Raw genomic sequence first — 25,285 nt, 5'->3', positions numbered from 1 at the left:
CTACTTCAAGCATCATTGAGTGATTTTGTCAATCTACAGTACCTATTTTTTATCAGGAATATTATATTTCTAAAAACTAAGAAAAATCAAAACATAGAATCAAATAGCATAGTAGGCTCACAATAAATTTAATTTGTTAATTATTTCAGATTGTCAACCAATGTCTGCCCTTCTGTATCCTTGCACGTGCAGCTCTTTTAAGTTGGTGCCCATTCATTCATGTATTACACTGCATTATGGCAACCGCAGGTTGTAGATTATAAAATAAAGGACGCTTGAACCATTTCGTACCTGCCAACACATAATTAACCGGTATATTTCCCAGTCGTTAGATCTTGACTGTCGAGAAAACAATATCTTAAAGATACATTATGGGAGATTCAATAACGAGTTGGCAGTTCTCACTATAATAGTTAAAAACTAGATAATGTAAAGGCAGTTTGCTGAAAATTTAATTCGAATTGATCCACTATGAAACGAGAACTAAGGGATTGAAATTTTCGACTAGCCTCGATCATCATTACTAAAGTCAGTACGATAAACCGCATAGTCTCGATTATCCATTTAATCGTTAAGGAAACTTATTCAGTAAATCGGCTCACAATCCACCAAAGATCACAGGCTAGCGATGCCATCTAGAGTTGATTATGGTCCTGATAGGTTAATTAATGTCTAATTAAAAATTTAGATAACATTTCAGGCCTAAAGCAAGACCTGCAATAGACAGATTTAGCTCTTGCATAATGTATGTTTAAATTGTAGTGAACTGTATAATAAGAAAATCTAACTTACTTCCCCTCTTGTGTAATATTCCTGAGAATGTTACCAGGTTTAATATCCCGGTGTACACACCCATGTTCACGTAGATGTTCTAAACCACTAGCTGAAAAAAAAACAAGTCATATACCAGGTCACCCTGCACGTTTCAAGTCAGTAGCTTGAAGCGTATATATGGTATTAGTGTCAGTGGCTTGTGGCACGAAGTAACAGTATATTGTCGCATACATAATATATTATGTCAACGCTTGGGCGACATAATATATTGTGTTGACGCTCCAAGCGTGTTAGCATATTAGACCTGTAGACTCAGTGGAATGTACGCGTCATCAGAGCGGATCCAGGGGTTGGACCATGGGGACCGGTCCACCCCCTTAACAATAGAAAGTGTCCCTGTAAATAAAAGAGGGCATCCTTATCAGAAAAAGGGCACCTGTGATGTCAGAATTTCAAAAAAGGGCACTTTTCTTTCGGATTAGGGTTAGGGTTAGGGTTAGGGTTAGGACACAGAAAAGAGAGAAAAAACAGAAAAGAAAAAAACAATCGAAATTACCGATTCCATGATGGAAAATACCGCCAAAATATGTCTCCAAAGCATTCATTGGTTATCAAAGCGCCAATTAAATCTATCGTTGCAAGTTCATGCCTAGTCACCTCCATCCTAGTTCCAAGCGTTGACATAATATATTATATCGCCCAAGCGTTGACATAATATATTATGTATGCGACAATATACTGTTACTTCGTGCCACAGGCCACTGACACTAATACCATATATACGCTTCAAGCTACTGACTTGAAACGTATCGCCTGACCAGGTTTCTTACGACCATATTCTCCAAGACCAAGTTTTTACAGTAGAGCTGCCCGCTTGCCTTGTACGACTACATTCTCCACGCCCTACATTGTACAGAGGAATGGGATTTTGGGGTATTACGGGGAGAGTTTAGCCTTCATTCAATCTCCATGCGTCGGTGCCCAGTAACTCTACGCCTATTGTTTTCAGTTGCATTAAACACAATTTTCTTCTTGTTTTGAATAAAGTAACATAAAATGATAAATGTTTTACTTTGAAACCGATCGTTCTTTTATAATATGTTTTTTTATATTTCCACATTGACGATTAGCTTCTTTGGTATTTAAACAATATAATAGAATACAATATTATGTGATATACATTATAAGGATTAACATTATTTTACAGTAATACATAGTATAGTATCAAGTTGATGAAACAAATATTCGAAGGAGAATATTGCTATTTTAAGTAGTCCACGGCGCTATTGAAAGCAATGGCGGCTGTTCCGGGTTCAGTAAAGATCATAAAAGATAGATAATTTATTGGGGTCTGTTAAACATCCTGAATAAATATATTGAAATGGAAAAACACACTTTCGTTCCGTGTGTTTTCTGGTATTGCAACATAAATTCCCCTGAATTTGGATGATAATTTCGACAGTTTTGGTTTAAAATAAAATATTTCCAAAATGAAAAAACTTCCCCGTTAATTTTCATATCTGTTCCTTATTTCTATAAGCATATTCATAAACGATGTTGGAAATATATATAACGAATTCTTTATGTAGTACATTCCATTGGAGCCGTGATGCTTTATTCCGTTAGGTCGTTGACTTGAGTTTGTTATTGACTATGAATTGACGTTATCCATAATTGTCTAAAAGATCGCGGTTTGGGTACTTACTGACATCATTCAATAGAATAAGAAATTCAGCGTCTGGTAAACCGTGTATGTTCTCAACTTCCTTCAAGTATGAATACAGTGAACCACTAGAACAATATTCCATAACCAGACATGGTAAGTTAGTTGATGACTAGAAGTAAAATATAAAAAAAATGTAAAGAGTACTGGTTTTTCTACAAAAATTATGCTACAATTTAATCCACACATACCATTATGGTGAGAGAGAGAGAGAGAGAGAGAGAGAGAGAGAGATGGATTTAACTCCACTCGACACAGACTAGGTCATTTCGGGACTAACATATAGTTTAATTTTATTTCAATAATTCACTTGCGCTTAGGGAAAGTTAGCAGTGGGAGGAAACCGGAGGAACCGGAGAAAACCCACGAGGTTGGACAGGCGATCCTACTCCTTGTCACGTACAACCGGGGATTCGAAACCACGCCAGTTGACTCATTGACAGGTTTTATGATACAGCGTGCACGTGCTAACCATTCGGCCATCCAACCCCCGTACCATAATGATACAGTTAAACAGAAATATAAGGAAATATTTACTTAAATCCCCACTAAAATGTACTTGTTTTAAAGCGCGTTTAGTTCTAACAATTCTTCAAATCGACCAGCAATTACCATTTCAAGTTTACATTGGTTTCTATTGACTTGCCACTATCATCTTTCTTTGTCTTAGACAAGAAAAGTAATATATATTCTGCTCATCGTTTTCGTACAAGCCAGCCAATTCTTCGTGATTTTTATTTAATTAAATGTTAACAACAGTTTTTACATTAAAATACTGCATATTCTTTATATTTGAGATACATGTAAACGATCTAGCTTGTTCATTTAACTGTACAAACAGCAGTTCAAATATCCCCTTTTCCGTCGAGGTTTTAAATGACATTTTGTTATCACCATCACATACGAAACCCATGAATTCTACTATTTCTGGATTGGTCTCCAAGTAGATCGATTCCTGGATTCCTTTTTGCCTTATCGCAAAATAAATGAATTGTTAAAGTTCATATCATGCACGCCTTTTAAATATACGAATTTAAAATGTTTCAAAACCCCGTTGGTTTTTTATAAATGGGAATCCAATCTGGCAGACTCCCCAATACATAGTTAACTTACATCAAATTCCCGCCCGTAAAACTCCACAATATTTGGATGACGTCGGAGTCGCTGTAATGCCGTCACCTCCTTCAGCAATTCTCGACTCCATGATTGGTCTTTGAGAATCTTTAACGCGGTAACTCGGTTATTCTCCTGTAAAGACAAAGTTTAGAAATGAAATGGGGTTTAACGTCCTACTGTTCTGCTCCTATACTGGGCTAATGAAGACGGGCATACGCCATACAGTGGGCTATTAGGGAAATTTTTCCCGGGCAGCGGCACTATCGCCTACTCTTATATTGAATTCCAACTGCCAAGAGATATTTTGCGTGCACGCCAATGTATACACGGGACCTCGGTTTTTCTTCTCACCCGAAGGACTAGACAGCTGTTCTTGTCAGGCCCTCCGTTCTGCACCACTGATAAGGGGAAACCACGTCGGAAAATCCCGATGAACTTTCTCGGCCAATGCAGGGATCGAACACCCGACACCAGGTTAGCGAGCCAGCGTTTTAACCACCTAGCCACAGTGGCTCCCCAAAAAGTTTAGAAGAAATGTACTTAAACATTCCACAAAAGAAGACTCTTGTATTTCGTGCTGTATATTGTTCCATATTCTTTACATTGGCAAATATCTTTTGAAATCATTTTGGATTAAGTGTTTGCAAATTATCCATCTTTAAAATGCTATGGGGTCCTTCCCTGTTTGTATGAAAAATCTGAAACATATTTGTCCGCAAATTGCTAAGAGTTTTTATTTTGGCATCAAATGTTACATAAACTATTATTTAGTTATAATGAACTCTCTAGACCAAAATCGGATGGCCGAGATTTAAATGGATTAGGACACCCGCGCGATTAAAAAATGCATATAGATTTATCAATAATCGTAAACATTTTATAGTACTTTATATAAGTTTATTTAGAATATGATATTATGATGCGAAGATATGGTTTTATAAGGGGAGATAACCTAATGCGCCTACCTTGTTATAACCTTTATATACATCACAGGAAGAACCGATGCCAATGCGCTCTTTGTAAAAATGACCCGTAGTTGAGCGAACAGATGTTAATACATTGTGTACCGCGAGCATCATCAGGCCATATATTAAGCTATTTTCAATTTCTTTAAATGCCAACATCAATTCTCAGTAGTAGAGACGTACTCTGTGCCTTTTATATGTTGGCGAACATCTTGTACCTAAAATAATAATATTCATTTCAGAATTTAAAAATCATTCCTGCCAAAGATTTTCTAAACCATTATTAGAAGGACATCTTTGTGTGATTAAACCCCACTTCATAATTTTACGACAAAAACTTACATCAAAAAATGATAAAGTCTCACGAATGCAGGGAATCAAAACAATGAAATTAATCAAAACGTATACTTCAAAACTAAAGACCGTATTATAGTCGTTGCCGTGGCAAACACCACATTGTTAACGTACAACCAATAATGTTTTAGAAGCTCCATATACCTAATTATGATATAAAAAAAAGTTATTATACATTATGTGTTGATTATATCAAGCAGGGATGTTGTCAATCTGTATGGCATAATCCACAACAGCCGCGTTTTATATACTTAAATTTTATAATTCCTGGAACAACTGGGTTATTTTCACATTTTCTGAAACATTATGGGTTTAGAATAGTTGGTCATGTATCTATTTTTAGATAATGAAGCTTGGAAAATACCCAACTTTACTTGACGGTTGGAAACAGGAAATGTGTGTATATAAATACTGTGTCATTTGATTATCAAGGAAATTGCACAGTTAGGAATTACCAATTCTGAAAGTAAAACTCGGGGATTAAAGGTTTTATTATATTCTTCGTATCTAGAGCCACGCCATGCTATAATAAAGGTTAAATATTGTTCCCAAGACCATACACAAAGTACGTTTTATGAAAATAAAATTTTGGTTCGAAAATGATTGAGATTTATCAAATGTAATTTAAAATTTATATTTGTGACTATTGATTTCACACCACTATTATTAATGCCCACGGGTGTATTATATATTCCATTATATAAATTAGAAATACAATTTCCCTTATATCGATAACAGATAAAATATCAATCATTACTGTAACCATCGCCCTGGCTGACAACAATTAAACTGTCTGCTACTGATGTATAAAACATTATGAAATTATTATTTCGCACAATAATAAATAGACGTCTTGTGCTTTCGCTCAAAGACAATTATCATCGTTTTCATACAGGATTTACTAAAGATGTAACAATAGTGTTGACATCTGGGGAATTCCCCAAATTGGTAACCACGAGCAATCCTTTTACCGGTAATTAGTCTTCTGGGAACATGCCATATGTTATATGTACAGCTAATGTCAAGCCAATCCTTGGGAGAGTCAACAGGACTTCAGAAGAGGAAATACGTGATCAATGTGTGTTTTGGGCCATGGTCATAAAACCAGAGGAAATTTGGTCATAAACTGTTCATAGTTGAAATTAGAATTGATTTAAAGAATTGTTGGACTAAAATGATTTTTGGTAACATTTCGATTGTGCATGGTCTTAAACTTTATACTTAACCTTTTATCTGACTTATTGTGGCTTTAAACTTATAAAACACGTAGTGAACTGTGTAGCAAAACACATACAAAACCAAATATGGAGGAAAGAAAGTCAGAAAAAAATCAGATATTACAGAGAGCAAATTTGCGAATGTTATGTCAAAATTGTTGAAAGGTGTGCGTTCTCCAAATTTAAAGCATATTGTGTGCGTGGTGGTGAATAAATCAACGTAGTAAAAATTCTGAGACGATGTCCCAATTTCAGTTCATTTAAAATTCTGATACGATTTCCCCATTTCATTCAATTAAAATTCTGATACGATGTTCTAATTTCAGTTCAATTAAGATTATTCATATAATGTTGCAATTCTTTACTTTAATTACCATTTTAAATAATTTTGAACAAATAATCACCCCGGTGAAAACTGATGCCATGGAGTTAATGAGAAGTGGTATGTTGGGGAATACCAGTCATCTAGCTCTGCCGTGCCTAGTTATTTAAACTATGCAATTTAAGCTTAGGGTGTAATCGTTACATTCCAGTAGTGGTTGTTGCCTGGAGCCTGGCATGGTATGAACGTTATTCATTTATCACATTGACAGATTGTGTGTCCTAAAATAGAAGTTATGAAATAATAAATACCATAAATATCAAGGGGTCAGAGATAAAAACATGATCAGCTATTCGCCGGTAAATTGAAGAGGTGCAGTGGCAATCGATTCTAATCAATCCTAGAAATTCTATATTTATTTATATATATCCGCGTGAGCTTTCCCAGAAATTATATTTTATGAAATAAAATGTATAACGTGTATTCCTAGAACAAGTATGTGAGTTTGATTAGAGTCTTTGCTTATCGTAGAAATAAACAGACGTATATAGTTTCAACTTAACCAGAGATAATATTATTTTCTGGTTCCTGTTTTGTCATAAAACTTAGACCTTTGAATGCAAGGTTTTGTGCATTATGTTCCATAAAAGACCTGTTTACCCTAAAGAGCTAATTAAGAAAACAAGAGAAGAAAAGTTGAATTAAAAATTTTATAAACGTCAATTATACTGAATCTTGATTACATAATTGTTCATAATATAAATATCTCTAATTAGTCAACTGTACAGCTTACCAGTGTTAACAGGTGATATCACAGTGTATTAATATACGTATTTGGCCCCAAAAAGTATTGTATTGCATTTATCTGATGTTTTATTTCGAGTAGAGATGCATGACAAGATATAATATATAGTTCAATAGTTCGATTTTTGTTTCAATAGATTACGCGGAATTTTCATTTAATCGATTATATCTCAACACTGATTTATCCTATTGACGTAAAAGTTTAAAGATTTGTCCCAATTTTAGGCACACTAACACTATTTATGGAATTTTAGGCAACATATATTTCAAAATTTTCTACTAAGTGTTTTCAACTAATTAAATTTCACACGGCTCAAATAAATCGTTAATATGAAGTAAAACGCCTTAATTATTTTACGATATGGACTTTTGTTTGCATAAGAAAAATAGCTTATACGAGATTATCTTTATTATCATGAAAAGACTTATACAAGATTATCTTTATTTTTAACAAAAGAATTAATACGATATTATCTTTATTATCAATAAAAGTGCATTTTAAGTCCCGATGCTAAATTGTAAGTAATCTGAATCAATTACAAAATACAATATCGTGACAGATGAATCTCTATTAGGATTATCAATTCCAAAAATGGTTCAGTCCCGTTCAGAATTTACATATATATCTAGAATTGAAATTTCATCGATCTATATTGCTTACTATGACCGCCACCATATTTTTCTTGTTCACGAAATATTAACGATATGGGACATTAACTAGCGTTGGTATTTTGATTTTGTTTTCTCAATTAAATGTTTAATAATCAATCTCAGAACATAATAACGTGGATTAGGCTGTGATAAATTTGATGTCAATATGGTGAATCGTTACATTGAAACCTAAAAAACCCGTGATATAAATATCTGACCTTGACCTGGTGAATATGTTGAGTAGGTTAGGATGTGATAATTAATTTTAAAGCTGACTGACCGTCACTCGGTCAGCAGTTATAGTTCCTGGTAAAGTTGAAATAAAACAAAACAAAAACTAACCGATACGTGTAGAATGACGTCAACCTCATCAGCTTTGTATATAGTTAACATCGTCTAAACAGGTTTTCTTCCCCTTTAATAAGGTTGCTGCTTGGTTCGCTTACGCTTCACTAAAAAATAAACAAGACATTGATGGCGTACCCTTAGTTCAAAAGAAAACCCCAGCTATATTCAAATTAGGTTTCAGGTGTTTGTATATATTTTTTTTCTACAGCATGATTTATTAAATTGTAAGTGAAGGTGGAAGTAAGTGGGTAAAACATAGGGGAATTTCCTAAATAGTAAATCCAGCTTTTGCATGTGAGCCTGCTACGTATGACTGCGTCATTGCATATTAATGGTCATGTCCATTGCCCGGGATCAAATGGACGCCTCGTGGCCATACTCAATGTGATGCAAACCATAATTATCGGATATGACTTATGATTGTTACGTGTCTTTATATAATTTGACTCCAAACTGACTAATGTTCTTTTAGTAGATTTGCGCCTTGGTTGTTTAACGTCTGCTTCCACAAAAGTGATATCGCAGACAATTCTATTTGCTTCCTGTGTTCCTGTTTTATTTTTGTTCCATATAAGGCTCTGATGATTTCACCATTACGTGTATCACGATATCGGTACTATTAAAGAACCTTACGTCATGGATTCAACATTTACTATTTTTAGATTAATTAGCTAAGTACTATAAAAGAACATTACTAAATTGATTTAAAAAATCTATATTAAAGCAATTGTGTGGCAAAATGACATGGTTCAACAATGCGTGACACATTAGAATGACTATGTCTCACATGTAGAATTATTTGACGGTTAAAACTGCGTAATAATATATCCCGAGATTTGTCTATATATGCCCATCACGGCACGGGTAACGAAATCCAAAAGAATATCAAAAGGAAAACAGAATCAGCCATCAAACATAATTCGAAGCAATAAAACTAATAAAATCCATAATGTCGGTTTATTAAGACTAAGATCCCTACTTTAAATATTGCATAACATCGCACCATAACATCCATGAAATACATTAATGTTTGATAAATGGAGTTTCCTTTAGTGACTAAATAAAACATAGTCATTATTTGTCATGCAGGTTTGTCCTCTGCAAAGTACATAGTTATTTATAGGGGTGAGTGGGTCACTAATTGATGTTTGGTATAATAGTAATGTATAGTCACGGATGCGTCACTAAATAATTATAAGACATATTTGGTAATTCCATAATATATATAAAGTGTGTGTAGGTAAGGGTGTGTGTATTTATATGTTTGTGTTAGTCAGAGTAACACTATTTTATAAACCTATAACGGTCTGAAAGTCGGGGGCGGCTTTGGATATATACAGAGAATTTGGAGTCAGGGGCGGATTGGGCTATCGGGTGATCGCACGAAGGGCCGGTCGGACAAAAAATGAAAAAATAATTTTGTCCAATTCGTCTAAAAAACTTTTTCTGCTGAACATTATATGGGGGGGGGGGGGTTGGACTGGCCATAGAGCGATGATGATCATGTTGTATGTGGCCGGTGGCTTTAACAGGCCGCCACGCCATCACTGGAGTCTGCAATGGGCTGGTATAATAGACTTTCTGGGCCGGGTGTGCTGGGTGTGGACCGGAATTCGGAATCCTGCAATGGGGATTCCGAATTTCATCCGAAAATATCATCGGATATAACATAATTTCAAGTAAAACAGGATCTGGATTGAACATTAATTTATTCTAGAGAGACCCTTCTCTGGTGAGCTACTAAGCTCTACTGATTTGTCTCAACGACCTCAGCTAATTTATACCAAACTTAGATATCTTAAGAAGTTAACTAAAGCATGCATGTACATATATTATTGATATTAACTATATTGAATAAAGAACTACACAATGAATCAGCTGTCATTGGTAGATAATTTCCCAATAATTATATTGATGTTGGTGACCCAGCGGTCAGCAATCGGGCAATTATTGTTTAACTTGAACTCTCTCACCCTGTAACACGGATTCACCCGACACTGTCGCCCGCAAATTTACTAATTATTAAGTCACTTTCGTCACTCTGTACCAATGTGTCTCGTGGCCTTCCATCACAGGAGGAATCAACTAGCGCTCCCGGCATCAAAAATGTGACATTTTTCAATGAAAATATTCCTACTTATTCAATATTCCTAACTGGTTAATCAAATGGTCAAAATTTTCTCAACTAGTCCCATTTTTAACCAGTTAAATTCGCTTGACTCTTGACGATACAATGATAATACGTTAATTAATAATATGACGATATGATAATTTCACGGCTTGGTGGTTATAAATTACTAGCATGTCGGGGTTTTGGCAGAGATTATAATCAGATATGCCACCAAATCGCATATTTGGGGTTCATTGTCAAAATTTTCCCGTAGGAGAGCCCCTGGACACCCCCCGTCCGGGCTCCGTGGTCAGTAAAAGGGGCCGCTCCGACACGGGAGCCCGGGCCGGTTCCCGGCCCCAATCCGCCCCTGTTTGGGGTTATTCTTCTGAAAGTTTTTTTTTTAAACCTGTACAGGGTTATTCTTCCAGGTTAAGTTTTTCTTTTCCATAAGAAAACATGCTATAAGGTTTTTCTTACGGGAATTCTAGGATATTTTCATTTTGCGTACAAGTAAACATAGACGGCTTATAAGCTGAGGAAGAAAGACTTCAGAAAAAACCGTCGACAGAAAAACCTCGGGCTCCCGGCCTCGGTTTTTCTTTTTCTCGGGTTATTTTCTTCAGTCTTGCTTAGCCCAGCATAACCTCAGTTTCGTGCTTTATCCTACACATAATCCGTTTGTGTTCCAAGAGTGGGCGCCCCAAGTTGCCCCGCAAGAATGCTACTGTATATAATCTACTGCGCATTATAAAACTATGTATTGTGCGTCAAACAAATCAACGCCCCTCTCACTGCACAAGTGCGGGTGGAGTAGACCACGTTAAAAAATCACCACAAAAGAGTCATTTACCCTAATAATTGAAAGCTTTTAGCAAATATTTTACTTTTTCGTGTATTTACATTTATAATTACATGTGTTTGTTAAAACCCGTCGAATATTCGAATATCCGAACACTACTTCGTATGGATTATTGCTACTAGTTTATGAAAGTTTCGAAAAAATATATTAAAATATGAAATGCCTGAATGGGTTGTGAATAGCTCATTTTTCACCTTTTTTCGCCTTTAAATTGAAATGATCCGAAAACGAAATAAAAATTAAAAAAACTGAGCGCTATGATTTCTGCGCCTTAACAGGGCACACCCTTTCAGTCATACCAGATTTGAAAAAAATAATATTTGCTTTCAAAAAGTGGTACCGAACTGTCAAAATTGCAGTTTTTGCTAAATTTACGTCACTTCCTTTGCCGAAAGGAAAATGTACCCGTGACAAAAAAAATGACATTTTGGACCGCGGAACATACGAACTTTGGTTTATACAAATCGAACAATAAATAATTAATCCAGGACTGAAAAACTGAATTAGCCAATGGGGGCCAAGGAATAATACGGTGACAAAAAATATTGACATTTTTTGTCAAATCAGATGACCCTTTAACCCTCGGTAAAATACCACATAAAAATATTCATTAATAAAAAAGGTTTTCATAAAAATTTTAATTTTCAAAATTTGGCGCCTAATATCTCCGAAGATTCGTCGAAAATAAAAAATCCAAAGAACCTTAGCTATGTGCCTTGTCTCTGGCTATGTCAAAATGTATCAAATATTACAATACGACAATTATTGATAACATTACGGCAAAGTATCGAAAAACGACAACTTCGGTGATTTCGGACATTTCGCATTGTCGCAGAACGTTAGAAATAGCTTTAAAATTTAAGTCAAACCCACTTTCCCAGTAAAATCGAATCGATCCGACAAGTAGTTTCTGAGATATGCTCAAATGGAAAAATAATAATAATAATAATAATAATAAAAATAAGAATAATAATCCGAACAAAAACAATAGTGTGAAACCCTAATAATAAGAATAATAATCCGAACAAAAACAAATAAATAATGTTAAGATTAGATATCGGGCTGTTGGGAAAACCCAAAAGCCTTGACCTTTGAGAGGTTTAGTGATGTAAACTGAGCTGATATTGAAATGAAATGAAATGAAATGGAGTTTAACGTCCTACTGTTCTGCTCCTAACCTGGGCTAATGAAGACGGGCATACGCCATACAGTGTGCTATGAGGGAAATTTTGCCCGGACAGCGGCACTACGGCCTACTCTTATATCGAATTCCAACTGCCAAGGGATCTTTTACGTGTACGCCAATGTGTACACGGGACCTCGGTTTTTCGTCCCATCCGAACGACTAGACAGCTTTCCTTGTCAGCCCCTCCGTCCTGCATCACTGACAAGGGAGAACCACGCCGGAAAATCTGAGCTGATATTGAAATCCTGGTGCGATGCTTTAGAGTATCTATGCATGATACTTAATGCAAATATTAAATGCAATGTGTAAAATATGCAGCTTGTATTTTAGTAAGTGTAAAACCAAGCTTGAAGTCTTTTTCCAGTCAGAGTTATATCGCATGCAGCAGAGGGTACACACATTTTGGAAATGCTGACATTTTAAGCATATTGATTTTTACTGGCAACCAAACAACTATTTCACTAATCAAATAATAAAACTAGAGCGTGATTTATATTGATTGTATGGTATTTCTAAAATATCACGAACAAAATATATCACACAATTCCATTACTATAACAGTCTCACTTTCACTTTCCTTTCATACTCAGTGATGTATTAATTACCAGACCCCTCATACATAGAAAGGTTACCTTGCCCCGCCACCCCACCCCCCGTCCTAGTTTATTTTTTTTGAAAGTATAATAATGGCCTCATTACATGTTTCGATAAAAGTCACTCGTCGCGAAGGCATACAGCCTTTGTTTACAAGTATCTCACACACAGAGATAAGCTACTGTATATATTATAATTAATCTACACATTAGGTAGCGTCTAACGTAGTAAACTAAGTGAAAAGCCCGACACATACACAGCTGTATATTCTGCAGTGGGGTTTTCACAAAATCTACTAAACAAAATAAAATAACGACTTACCTCGACTGGGTTTTTGAGAAATGTGTCTGTCTGTAAGGGCCATGAATTTTAAAATAGAATTCTATTCTTTCTAATTTTAATGACTCGTATTTCTATTTATAGTTATGGATTTTTCCGATTGTACACTCGGCAAACCTCGGCAGATTCCTTCACTACATCTCGCCTCGGCTGTATGACGGTAAGTGGTATGTACTTACGCCTATAGACCAACTAAATATTCTCACATTAATGCATTTATAGGCCTACACATATCAACAGATAACACGGATTAGTAAATAAAATGAAAAACACACGTTAAAATATCTTTATATATAAATCTGTAAGATTATTAACAATTTATAATTAAGAATAAAAATTTGTCTTGTCCGTATGTTTGTCTTAATCGGGTTATTTTGGGTTTTTTTTGTTTTGCATGCAGTGTGGTTCTCCTGCACAGTAAGTAGATTAGCGTTTTAGCCCTTCCACTGCAGAATGTACTAATTGTTTTGCGTTGCTCCTGTCTGTTGACTACATTTACTTATTAATTTTTACCGATTTCCAAAATTCTATCCTGATTATCATTTTGAGTGAAACGTATGTTATTACAGACCAGGGGGTTCATACCACAGTAAACGCTCGCGACTGGCCCACAGATCCATTCACTTGATATGATATTTGTTTATTTCTTGCAATGTCAGTGTAGTTTGTCTTGTACACAGGTGATTTTTCTTATCTATTTGAGTTGCGTGTAGCACGGTTCTCCTTCTCTAACTATTACAATATAGCTTCGCTTGACATCTTTGAAATGTCCGAACTCAATCAAAAGACGCTTTAAAACTTCTCTTATTCTGATTGAGGCTGTCGCTTTAAAACGTAAATCTGTAAATATGAGAGGGACCCAATCCAACCCCATGTACTAAATGTAAAATATCATTTAATGACCCCAAAAATGTGATATTATTTAATGACCCCAAAAATGTGATATTATTTAATGACCCCAAAAATGTGATATTATCCATGGCGTGAAAAATATAAACTTGGTATTTAAAAATGCAAATTCAGCATTCCCTTGCTAACTGCAACATCGTCGAAGTTTAATAATATGTGATGGGCAGAAGCGTGCTGGGGAGTCCGAAGGGGTAGGCAGGCGAAACTTAGGGCACTTTGGAAGGCGTGGGAAACGTTTTGGTTCCGTGGCACATGCTAGAATCGATTTGACGTATATCTGAGCCATGATATACCATACTCTGGCGCTTGGTTGAGGGATTATGATTAAAGGATAAAAATATTTTCCAATATTCGAAATTAAAAACACGAATTAGAATTTAATATTGGCCAATTTCAATCAATATTGATGTTGTTATCTTGCCGTGAAAATATAGGATGGTTGCAAAAGCATGTATAACTGATTCAACCAAATATTTAGAGCTGTCTGAAACCTGAATCTGTGAATAATTAATACAGAGTTAACCCCCTTTACATTGGCTATCGAATTGATACCTTGCCAGTAATAAATAGGAGTAACAGAAATGAAATGGAGTTTAACGTCCTACTGTTCTGCTCCTAACCTGGGCTAATGAAGACGGGCATACGCCATACAGTGTGCTATGAGGGAAATTTTGCCCGGACAGCGGCACTACGGCCTACTCTTATATCTAATTCCAACTGCCAAGGGATCTTTTACGTGCACGCCAATGTGTACACTGGACCTCGGTTTTTCGTCCCATCCGAACGACTAGACAGCTTTCCTTGCCAGCCTCTCCGTCCTGCATCACTGACAAGGGAGAACCACGCCGGAAAATCTGGATGAACCTTCTCGGCCAATGCAGGGATCGAACACCCGACCTCCAGGCTAGCGAGAGGAGTAACAGATAGCTTTATGTTATGGATAACGAAATTAAATGGGGTTTAACGTCCTACTGTTCTCCTCCTATACTGGGCTAATGAAGACGGGCATACGTCATACAGTGTGCTATGAGGGAAATTTTGCCCGGGCAGCGCCCTTATCGCCTACTCTTATATCGAATTCCAACTGCCAAGGGATCTTTTACGTGCATTCCAATGTATACACGAGTCCTCGGTTTTTCGTATCATCCGAAGACTAGACAGCTGTCCTTGTCAGGCCCTCCGTTCTGCACCACTGACAAGGGGAAACCACGTCGGAAAATCCAGATGAACTTTCTCGGCCAATGCAGTTATTGATAACATTCACTAGGTTGAGAGGTTTCTAAGTAGAAGGACACCGGAGGTGTCCAGAATAAATATGGCTTGCAAAGAAATCAAACAAAGAAGATATTTATTATCCACGATTTTACATTGTCCTTTAATCTTTACATTATGAGTAAAAGCTATAATACTACAATGCACAAAACAAATTTGATAGCCATATTTGAACGACACAAATAAAACGAGAAATAAAGTATACAAAGGGTTAAATGGTACTGTATACATAGTTTTCACTGGTCTCTTGAATGAATATGTCCAGTCCACGGTTGAATCCCGGATTGGTATAAATATGAATCCAAAATATATGAAGCTTTAACGTACTTTTCTTTACTATTTCAAAGCTTTGTATTTGCTCTCTGTATTCAATGTTAATAATTTATTTAATGTTAGGAATGATTTTTGCTGGCATACGATCTCAGAACCCTAGCGACTAGTTTTCCTAAATTGTAGATATCGTCTGATTGGGCTGTAGTGACTTGATCAGGTAGAACAACCTTTCCTACAAGTCTAGCGTTCATAATTTTCTGAAATGAAAAACAACAAGTTGCTTAACTGTAGCTAGGTACTTAAAGTTTGATAATTAGGAGTAATATATTTGTATATATATACTATGAAATAAAATGAAATATGGTTAATTTTTCATTCAAGAGTTCTTTTCTGTGTGCGTTGATTTGTACCAATGTAGACCAATGGTATGTCAGGCCTAGAATCACGGATACGATGAATAAAAAAAATTGAAATATTTTACCCCATTGATCACTGCAACCAGTATATCATCTTCATTAATGGTTTCCATTGACAACTGTTCACTGTGTACGGCAACCAGTCCATGCAACGCCATTTCCATAATACATAGTATGTCACTGGCTGTGAGATGGGATGACTTCATCAACATCTTAAGGGTTGTTACATTATCCTTTAGATCTACTGGACCAAACTGAAGATGGCGATGACCCCACAGTGTCTTCAAACGTCGTATCATGACTTCAATAAATAAATTTAAAATTAAACGATAATAATGATAATCATAGATGTTTTTGTGGGAATTTGGTTAGGAATGGAATGAAGTTAATGGTTGATAAGAAGTTGGTCTAATTACGGTGACCAACAAGTTGGTCTAATGATAGTGACCATCCCAGCAAGTTGGTGTAATGACGGTGACCATCCCAGCAAGTTGGTATAATGAATGTGACCATCCCGGCAAGTTGATATAATGATGGTGACCAACCCAGCAAGTTGGTCTAATGACGATGACCATCCCAACATTACTAGAAAATCGTATAAAAATCGAAAATCATTCTAAAAACACAAATTCTTGTGTCGGCCAACTGCGATGGACCGAGTTTCTAAAGACAGAGTTAGCTATTATTGATCTCAAACCCGATTCTAAACCCCATTCTGGTGAGTTATTAATATTTGTAAAACAACAGCCTAAATCATAGAGATTGTGTCTAATTTTCAAAATTAGACACCGACATTTATTAAATTAGGCTATTGTGATGAAGTGAAAAACAAAAAGTTATAAACACATAAACATTTTGTTACCGGAAGATTCAGTCTCTGTTATATCCGTTTTTTTAGCATCTTGTATAGCTGCTTTCTTTATTTTCTACAATATCAAAACAAATAGTCACCATACGGTAAAAGTCAATGTTATACTATTTTCCAGTCATTCTATGTTTTAATGATTCCTCCCTCTTTTCAATATTCTATCCGAATAGAGTTGTGACCAGACCCCGCTTTCCTTTAATAGATATATAGTCGATATCTAACTTATTTCAATCAATTCGTACATAGGAAATCTAAATAAAACTAAAATACTACTACAGTTGAATCTATAAAGGGAATATTAGTCCTATAGCCCCCATGACACAAAACAAGTTAAAAAAAGTACTCAAAAACGCCTCACCCGTCCTAGCAAATCGTAAAACGGGTAGTGGTCGGGGTAGAACATGTAAATAATGTGTACAATACGATCCTAGTTCGTTCATAAACAGTCCTCGTCTGTATACACCGTCCACAGTCAGGAAAAATGTGCCATTTCGAAGCAGTCAAAGTCAGTCCCCATCTTGTACGTAGTGCATTCGAACGTACTCATATTGCGTGTGCAATCCCGTCCTGATTCGAGGAGAATTAAAACCCAGCGCATTCTCACCATTCCTCATTCCCGTTCAACACTTTTAGTTGTCCAGACCAAGATATTCAAATATAGTACTACAGTTGCATCCTGTGCTTCATCATGCCTCCTAAAAGAGATCCCCAAGCTCAAGCTCCTCTGAAGACCAGTCAGATTAGGCCCAAGTTGCTGATCCCACGTGAGCCTGCCACGGGACTCTGTAGATCTCCATACTCTGCCTCAATAGATGATGGAGAGAAGCAGGAGTCCCTAGCACACACCCATCTCAGCTCTGAGCAAAAAAAAGGTATGGTGGAATGGATTAAGGCCAATGAAATCCTCTATAACAAAAACCGTCTTCATTATCCCAGTCGAAGCAGAACAGTAGGCCGTTAAATCCCCTTTCATTTACTTTCTATAACACAAAAAGCAAACAGGCCCGGTCGAGCTACAAACAGCCTTGACCTGAGCTAATTAATGCTCGACCACGTAACTTTGTAACACGTCCTTAGTAGGATCGAAGTACGGCAATTCCATCCGTAGTACTGCAATTCTGTTCGTTTTAAGTGTCAGTCCATTTAATTGCAGGACGGGCACACTTTTGAACAGGCTCAAAGTTCTAGAGCACCCTTCCAGTCCTAGCCCGTCCACGATCGTAAAAAGTTGGCGCTACGTTCACTCAATTCGCACACAGTTTGGGGCTGTATGGCAACCTTTTCAAGTATGTGGTTCAATTCCGTTCAGATTTTGCAAAGACATGACGACTTGCAGATTTCGCAACAATATCATTTTCTGCAGATGACATAAACAAGCCATTTCCACCCGTAAGTGTTGGGTAAAATCTTTTTATGTACCTCTATTCATTCAGATAAAATACAAACCGGAACATTATGTGCCGCTGGAATTGTTTTAAATTGTATTCTTTGGTATAACAAAATAAATAGTGTCCGAAAAATGTACGATCAGCGTCGGCAACATTAAGAAAATCAACGACATGATTAGTAAGCCCTATACTCTAGATAATGTTCGCAACAAAGTTATTCAATAGTTTGATGTTGACCACGACTGCAGCTGAATTATGGTGACTGCGTGATGAAAATGTGATATGAATACGTTTTGTGACATCTGGTTTTATTTGATAGAGCCGTAAACTATAACACACACTAATGGAAGAACAATACTTAATTTACTTGGGCGACGTTCGAGTAAGTAGGTAGAGTAACAAGTGTGTAGGACAATTTTATATAGACGAGCAATAACAAAAACTCGGAAACCTTTCAGAACAACACCAATATCATTGAAGATATGTAAAAGACAGACAGTAAAAGACTACTCAATAGGACGATGAACCGATGACCAAGATGGTGTTATTTTATTTATTTTATTCATTTTTTTGCACCAATTACACCACATTTTGTCCTGTGTATGGCCAACTTACAATTTTACAACATTATAAGTATCATCAAGGTCAGGTCAATATCAGAACAAATTGAAAAAGTGATGGTGGAAGGGAAACGGGATGGTCTGTGATCTTTCTTTCTTCACAGTAGGAAGATGACATACTGTGTCACCTTCATGTAACACTTTTATTAGGTTCAATATCAAAAACAATTTAAAAGAGATGTTGGAAGGGCGTTCCATAATTCCGTATTTGTGGTGTTTCTGTCTAGAAAGGGATAATTGCAACGTCCCCAGTCCCGACTTTTATCAAACAATTATTGTCTTTGTTAATGTCCCAAAATCAAAAGTGGCACCATATGTTAAGGAGGAGTAAATATACCAACTTAAAGATAGGTTGCCAGACCGACCATAATACGAACGATCATACACGCCCACAATAAAACACGAGTGCATAAAAAAACAGAATTTTAACATCAAGAATTTCATAAAGCAAGAATGTAATATAATTTTCACTCATTATAGAATTATGATTTGCCTTGTGTAATTAATAAACTTACCCTGTTACCAAAAATTGACGACAACGTATAAAGAAGTGGGTTCAATTTACAGGTAGAATAAATACCGCTGTCCAGGCATAAACTTCACTATCAATTTCAAAACCATTTAATGCCATTAAGCCTTTTAGTTACAAAATACAAAAATATAATAAACTTACCCTGTTACCAAAAATTGACGACAACGTATAAAGAAGTGGGTTCAATTTACAGGTAGAATAAATACCGCTGTCCAGGCATAAACTTCACTATCAATTTCAAAACCATTTAATGCCATTAAGCCTTTTAGTTACAAAATACAAAAATATAATACATTAAAGATACAGGAACTTATATTAAACTACAATAACGTATTATTTAATAATAAATACAGTTGTTAAAACATTAAATTTACGTATATTGTCCATGAATAATTATAAATGTTTAATAAAACTTTCTTTTAAACTCTCAGCTGCGAAATGTCCGTCCCTGAATGTCGAATGAATCTCAAACCAACTCCTTTAGTTATCGATAAGATAAATGTTTCAAGTCTTACCCATACAACAAATAGGAAACCAGCAAATAAAATTAGTGAGGACAATAAGAGACAGTTTTTTGGCTACTTGTACATCTCTGGTTCGTCTTTCTTTACTCTGGACAATAGAACTGGTTTTGACCATGGCCCAGTATATTAACAACTGTCCCACACAAATTAAAAGAAATGTAAATAAGTTGAAGAAAATGAAGATACCAGCAGAGAACTCCCATCCTGGTGTTCTTTCTCTTGTTAATGGTAAAGCCAAGCATATTCCTTTAAAATAAATAAAAATTTAGCAGTGTATAGTCAAAACCACAGTGCCTCTATAAGAACTATGTTGGTACTAATCGGAAGATACGTGGAGAGCTGCAACAATCTCAATGTAACCATTAGTGTCACACTGAAATGAAAAAGTAACATAAAACTTGTTTATTTAGGGTGTATGAACTTTTGAACCAAACATTAACGTATTTCTTATAGCTTACCCTGTCTAATGTAGTACTACCTCACCTGTTCTTTTGTAAAGTGTGCCAGCAAAGCCAGTTCCGGGAAGAATCGGCACCACGGCTATAATTATTGAAATTATCCAAATGCAGCATGATATTACCAATGACGCCCGTTTACTGATCTTAAATTGTCCAAAAGGATACTTTATGTTTAAGAAACGGTCCACGGTGATTACACACAGAAAAAGGGCCGACGCTTCACTGGAAATAGTAGCTAATACTCCAGCTAACTGACAATATGGACTGTTTCGCCACCAGGGATCATTCCAGATATATCTTCCACGGAATATTATATCAGCGCTAGCAATAATCAACATGTAGATACCCATGCAGAAATCAGAAATCCCAAGATTTGTTACAAATTGTCCATAGCCCCGTTTGAATCCATCAGTGTCAAATATAACCCGATACAAGATGACGCTTAAGTTTCCAATCAAAGCCGATAGTCCAAATATCCACATAAAAACCCTAAGTTCTTCTCTTCGCATGAGATCATCACACGATGAGAATTCTCCTGCCCCTGGAACGCATTCCTTCACAGACTCTGGTTTCAAACAGCAAAGCAGAAACGAATCGGTGAACAAATGTTCTAATTTGGACATCCCTGAAAAGATACCGCCAGAAAATTCTTCGATAAATTGATTTCTGAGATCCAATTTTCTAAGACTTTTCAATGATTCAAAAGCACCATCTTCAACGATCCTTAGAATCCCAGGTGATGTTGTTAAATCCTGTAGATTAAGCATACCTTTAAACGTACCAGCTTTTAACGTGTTAATTTTTGTGTCCACTAAACTTAGCGTAGGTAGAGCTCCGAGATGTTGAAATGCACCAGCTTCAACGGTTTCAAGAACTGTATTGCCGATTAGATTTAAGGACTTCAACTTATGTAAACCGTAGAATGCTCCCTCGGTGAGAACCCGAATTTTGTTATAACTCAAGTCTAAGACGTACAGGTTAAACAGATATCTGAACTTCTTTTGTGGAATATCGCCAATCTTTGAATCAGACAGATGAAGTTCCACCAATAACGGAAATTTGTCGAAATTTAGCTTTTGAAGATCAATGAAATTATGATTTAATTTCAGATACTTTGTATCACGGGACAGCGGTTTAAGTTTGTCCTCCAGGTCTTCACCGAGACATCTTACAGTGCCAACAACGCATGTGCAGGACTCTGGACAAGGGAAGTCACAGAGTATTTCATCATCACCCTTGGGGCAGTCCTTAATATTGTCACAAATTTGCGGAGCATCAAGACAGATATCAGATCCCTCGCATCTAAAAAATCCGGGACAAGAATAATTACCTAAAAATCAAGAAAATATATATATTTTTTTAAAAGGCGAAAATATAATATATCATTTGATTATTTAGATAATAGATAATCAAATATTCTGAATTATGACTTTAATATATATATATTTGGGAATTGCTGTATCAAAATAATACATATATATATATATCAATAGCTGTATTAAGTTAAAACCGTAGTAGTATTAATATATATATATATTATTTTCATACAACAATTCCCAAACATTTCACACTAACTAATGTAAACCAAACCAAGAGGTTATTGCTCTTCCCACGTGTTGGGCACGGTAAGACTTTAAAATAATATCGCTATATTTAAGAAAACACTCTAGCGTGGAAATGATTGGGGAAAGGTTCTGCATATTCCAGATATAAAACAAGGTATAAAAACAAATATTCAAAGCGCATTGTGACTAAACAACCAAAAACCAGTGATGCTGAGGTAAGCGAAAGTGTCAATAACTTTACTACTTTGGGCCAAAGATGTTTATTTGCGTCTGCCTATGCCCGTGTCCTTTTATTTAACGCCCGTTAATGATACTCCAGACAAAGGTCAAGTGTCAACAACGCAACATTATAATACGTACTTACCACAGTTATATTCATCCTGGTTGTCCCGACAATCTGCTTTCCCATTGCACACCAATGACACGTGTACACAATAACTGTTCAGACATTTGTAGTAACCCACTGGACAGCTCATGTTTTCTGTTTAGATAAAAACACAAACAATTAAAACCAAGACCAAACTGACCATCCCTTCTGATTACACGTTTCTAAGGAAAGGGCCTTAAATGCATATCTGATGGAAAGCCGTGTTAAGATATCGAGAAACTGCATCCTAATTAAGATAATTTAAATAAGATGGTCGCAATCCCATTTCACAGTTTAGTTGCTTCAATTTTCAATTTGTTTACATCCTGAAAGAGATGTTAAGGACTTTCTGAGTTGAACTACATTCAAACATAAAGGGGTTGGATATCATCTTTATCAAATGCCAAACTGAGGAAGTATAATGGCACACTCTATGCCTTCATGAGTGTTGCCTTTTTTCCATATATACTATTCAAAAAAAGTAGGGGATATTTGATTTTTAAGTGTTATTAAAGTCACCTAATGAAACTGACGAAGATACAAATGACAAAATGAAATGAAGTTCACATTCATCGATTTATTCCAAATGATCGTTAGACTAAGTAAGGCACAGACTGACCATTATAAGGGTAAAATGATACCCGGGGTCAAACAGCAAAGTTACCACAGCATCACAACCAAGTCAGTAACGGGTAAATCCTCCTCTGTTTGCCAAACAAGCATTGATCCGACGTGGCATACTCCTAATGAGACGTCTAAGGTCATTTTGGTCCAGATTGTCCCATTCCTGTTGCAAAGCAGCAGCAAGTTCTTGGACATTGGCAGGACGTTGTTGACGTTGACGTAACCTCTGTCCAAGCATGTCCCAGACATGCTCGATGGGGGAGAGGTCGGGACTCAGTGCTGGCCAAGGTAATGTGGTGATGTTCTGTTGTTGGAGATAACCTGTAACGATCCTGGCCCTGTGACATCTTGCGTTGTCATCCTGGAAGATGAAACGGCGGCCATGACGTCGTGCGAACGGCACAACATGGACTGCCAAGATGTTGTCCCGGTAGTACTGGCCTGTAACACGCCCTGCAACAACATGTAAAGCCGTTCTTCCAGCAACAGTGATGCCTCCCCACACCATAACAGAACCACCCCCAAATCGATCATGTCTGATGACGTTAACGTCTTGGAAGCGCTCGTTTCGACGACGCCACACCCTCCTACGTCTGTCCAAAAAATCAACAGTGAACCTTGACTCATCTGAAAACATCACATTGCTCCAGCGTTGATTAACCCAGTGTTGACGATCCCTACACCAACGACGTCTTGCCTGAATGTGATGATCCCTCAAACAAGGGAACACGCGAGGACGTCGGGCGCGAAGGTGACCCCTATGCAGTCGATTCCGAATCGTCTGGCCACTCACTCTCACACCAGTGTCTGTTTGAAGACGAGCGCTGATCTGATTTGCTGTGATGACACGATTTCTCAAGGCCAAGGTACGGATAAATCGATCCTGGGCTTGAGTTGTCGACCTGAGCGTGGTCTGTCCTGTACAGATTGTGTATCACGGTATCTGGACCATAGCCTGCTTATGACAGACTGAGAAACATTCATCGTCCGCGCCACAACCGCCTGTGTTGTGCCGATCTGTAGCATGCCAAGAGCACGTAACCTTTCATTTTGGGTAAGCCGACGCATATCAAAATTTGTTTTCTGGTCACTAAAACAATTAAACTGATGTTTCCACCCTGGAATTCAATACCACAATGACTGTAACATTCAAAGTCAGAGTCGTGCAAATCTTGGGTTGGACCCCCATGATGATCCCAAGCATCACCTGCATTCCATGCGGTAGCTATTGGTGCGTTTGGGCGTCACATGTAACTGGAAATGTTTCTTCTGTTAGGTTCTATAGTGACTTTTTTCGTAGTCATTTGCATATTTTAGTATTATGCCCCCAAAATCAAATATCCCCTACTTTTTTTGAATAGTATAGCTTTTCAGATTAAGATTTCTCAATTAATTAATTCAAACATGCCAAATTTTCATAGATTATCATTTGAACGCTAGTGATTGCAGTGAATAAAACACAATGTAGATAAAAAAATGAGCAGCTTCTATCGGTTAAGAATGGGAATGAACGCGTGTTGTTCAGCTGCAATGTGTTATTATTATTATTAGTTACGCCAAATATGATACAATAAGTTTTCCGTTTTTCGTCAATTTCGAGACGGAAATCATCAACTATTTCCTCCTTTACTGTCCCCGCTTTGGCAACAACAAATTAATCTATTTGTTTGATTGTCTTTGACGGTTTTTTACTTATAATCTAAGTCAAGGCGACTGGCAAAACATTGTAAGTCTCAAAATGGCCTTACAGATAAAATATTGGCGAGACTTTAAATTCAATTCCATTAATCAAAAATACTTACCACAGTGAGAGAGGTGTGTTAAATCTCGACATCCTTTAAATTTACCATGTCCATCTGGTGTTAAAAGACATTTCTGTGATATTGATATAACATCAGAATTATCACAAACAATCTTTTCTGTTCTTCGTTTTTCTGTGAAATGAAATGAAATGGGGTTTAACGTCCTACTGTTTTGCTCCTCTACTGGGCTAATGAAGACGGGCATACGCCATACAGTGTGCTATGAGGGAAATTTTGCCCGGGCAGCGGCACTATCGCCTATTTTTATATCGAATTCCAACTGCCAAGGGATCTTTTACGTG

General features: G+C 36.6%; 2 protein-coding genes across 2 annotated transcripts in view; both read right to left on the bottom strand.

The window, feature by feature from the left end:
- Positions 1–8,380, bottom strand: part of LOC126827455 (serine/threonine-protein kinase TBK1) — a 30,716-nt gene extending 22,336 nt beyond the window's left edge. The window contains exons 1-6 of the mRNA XM_050556779.2: positions 8,269–8,380; positions 6,554–6,752; positions 4,579–4,796; positions 3,611–3,745; positions 2,480–2,609; positions 793–883 (exon numbers count right to left, since the gene is read on the bottom strand). Coding sequence (XP_050412736.2) covers positions 793–883; positions 2,480–2,609; positions 3,611–3,745; positions 4,579–4,737 — 515 coding nt within the window. The 5' untranslated portion in view covers positions 4,738–4,796; positions 6,554–6,752; positions 8,269–8,380. The remainder of the gene's footprint in view (positions 1–792; positions 884–2,479; positions 2,610–3,610; positions 3,746–4,578; positions 4,797–6,553; positions 6,753–8,268) is intronic.
- Positions 8,381–19,784: 11,404 nt separating this feature from the next.
- LOC126828065 (G-protein coupled receptor GRL101) lies at positions 19,785–25,075 on the bottom strand. Its single transcript, XM_056102254.1, has 6 exons — positions 24,984–25,075; positions 22,555–22,671; positions 21,842–21,955; positions 20,765–21,148; positions 20,159–20,413; positions 19,785–19,905 (listed from the first exon to the last, which is right to left on the bottom strand). Exons 2-6 carry the CDS (start codon positions 22,664–22,666, stop codon positions 19,826–19,828), a joined length of 945 nt encoding a protein of 314 aa, XP_055958229.1. The 5' UTR covers positions 22,667–22,671; positions 24,984–25,075; the 3' UTR covers positions 19,785–19,825.
- Positions 25,076–25,285: the final 210 nt, after the last annotated feature.

The sequence above is a fragment of the Patella vulgata genome, chromosome 7 (genome assembly GCF_932274485.2).
Source record: "Patella vulgata chromosome 7, xgPatVulg1.2, whole genome shotgun sequence".
Lineage (NCBI taxonomy): Eukaryota > Metazoa > Mollusca > Gastropoda > Patellidae > Patella > Patella vulgata.
Note: the sequence above shows the minus strand (reverse complement) of the source record. Positions and strands in the feature narration are given on the sequence as shown.

Excerpts from the sequence above, each read along its gene's own strand:
- LOC126828065 (XM_056102254.1), bottom strand. The coding sequence starts at position 22,666 with ATGAGCTGTCCAGTGGGTTACTACAAATGTCTGAACAGTTATTGTGTA. Across the intron at positions 21,149-21,841 it reads GGGTGATGATGAAATACTCT|CGTGTGATGATCTCATGCGA; the intron begins GTGACTTCCCTT and ends GAGAATTCTCAT. Across the intron at positions 20,414-20,764 it reads TTTTGGACAATTTAAGATCA|GAATATGCTTGGCTTTACCA; the intron begins GTAAACGGGCGT and ends TTTATTTTAAAG.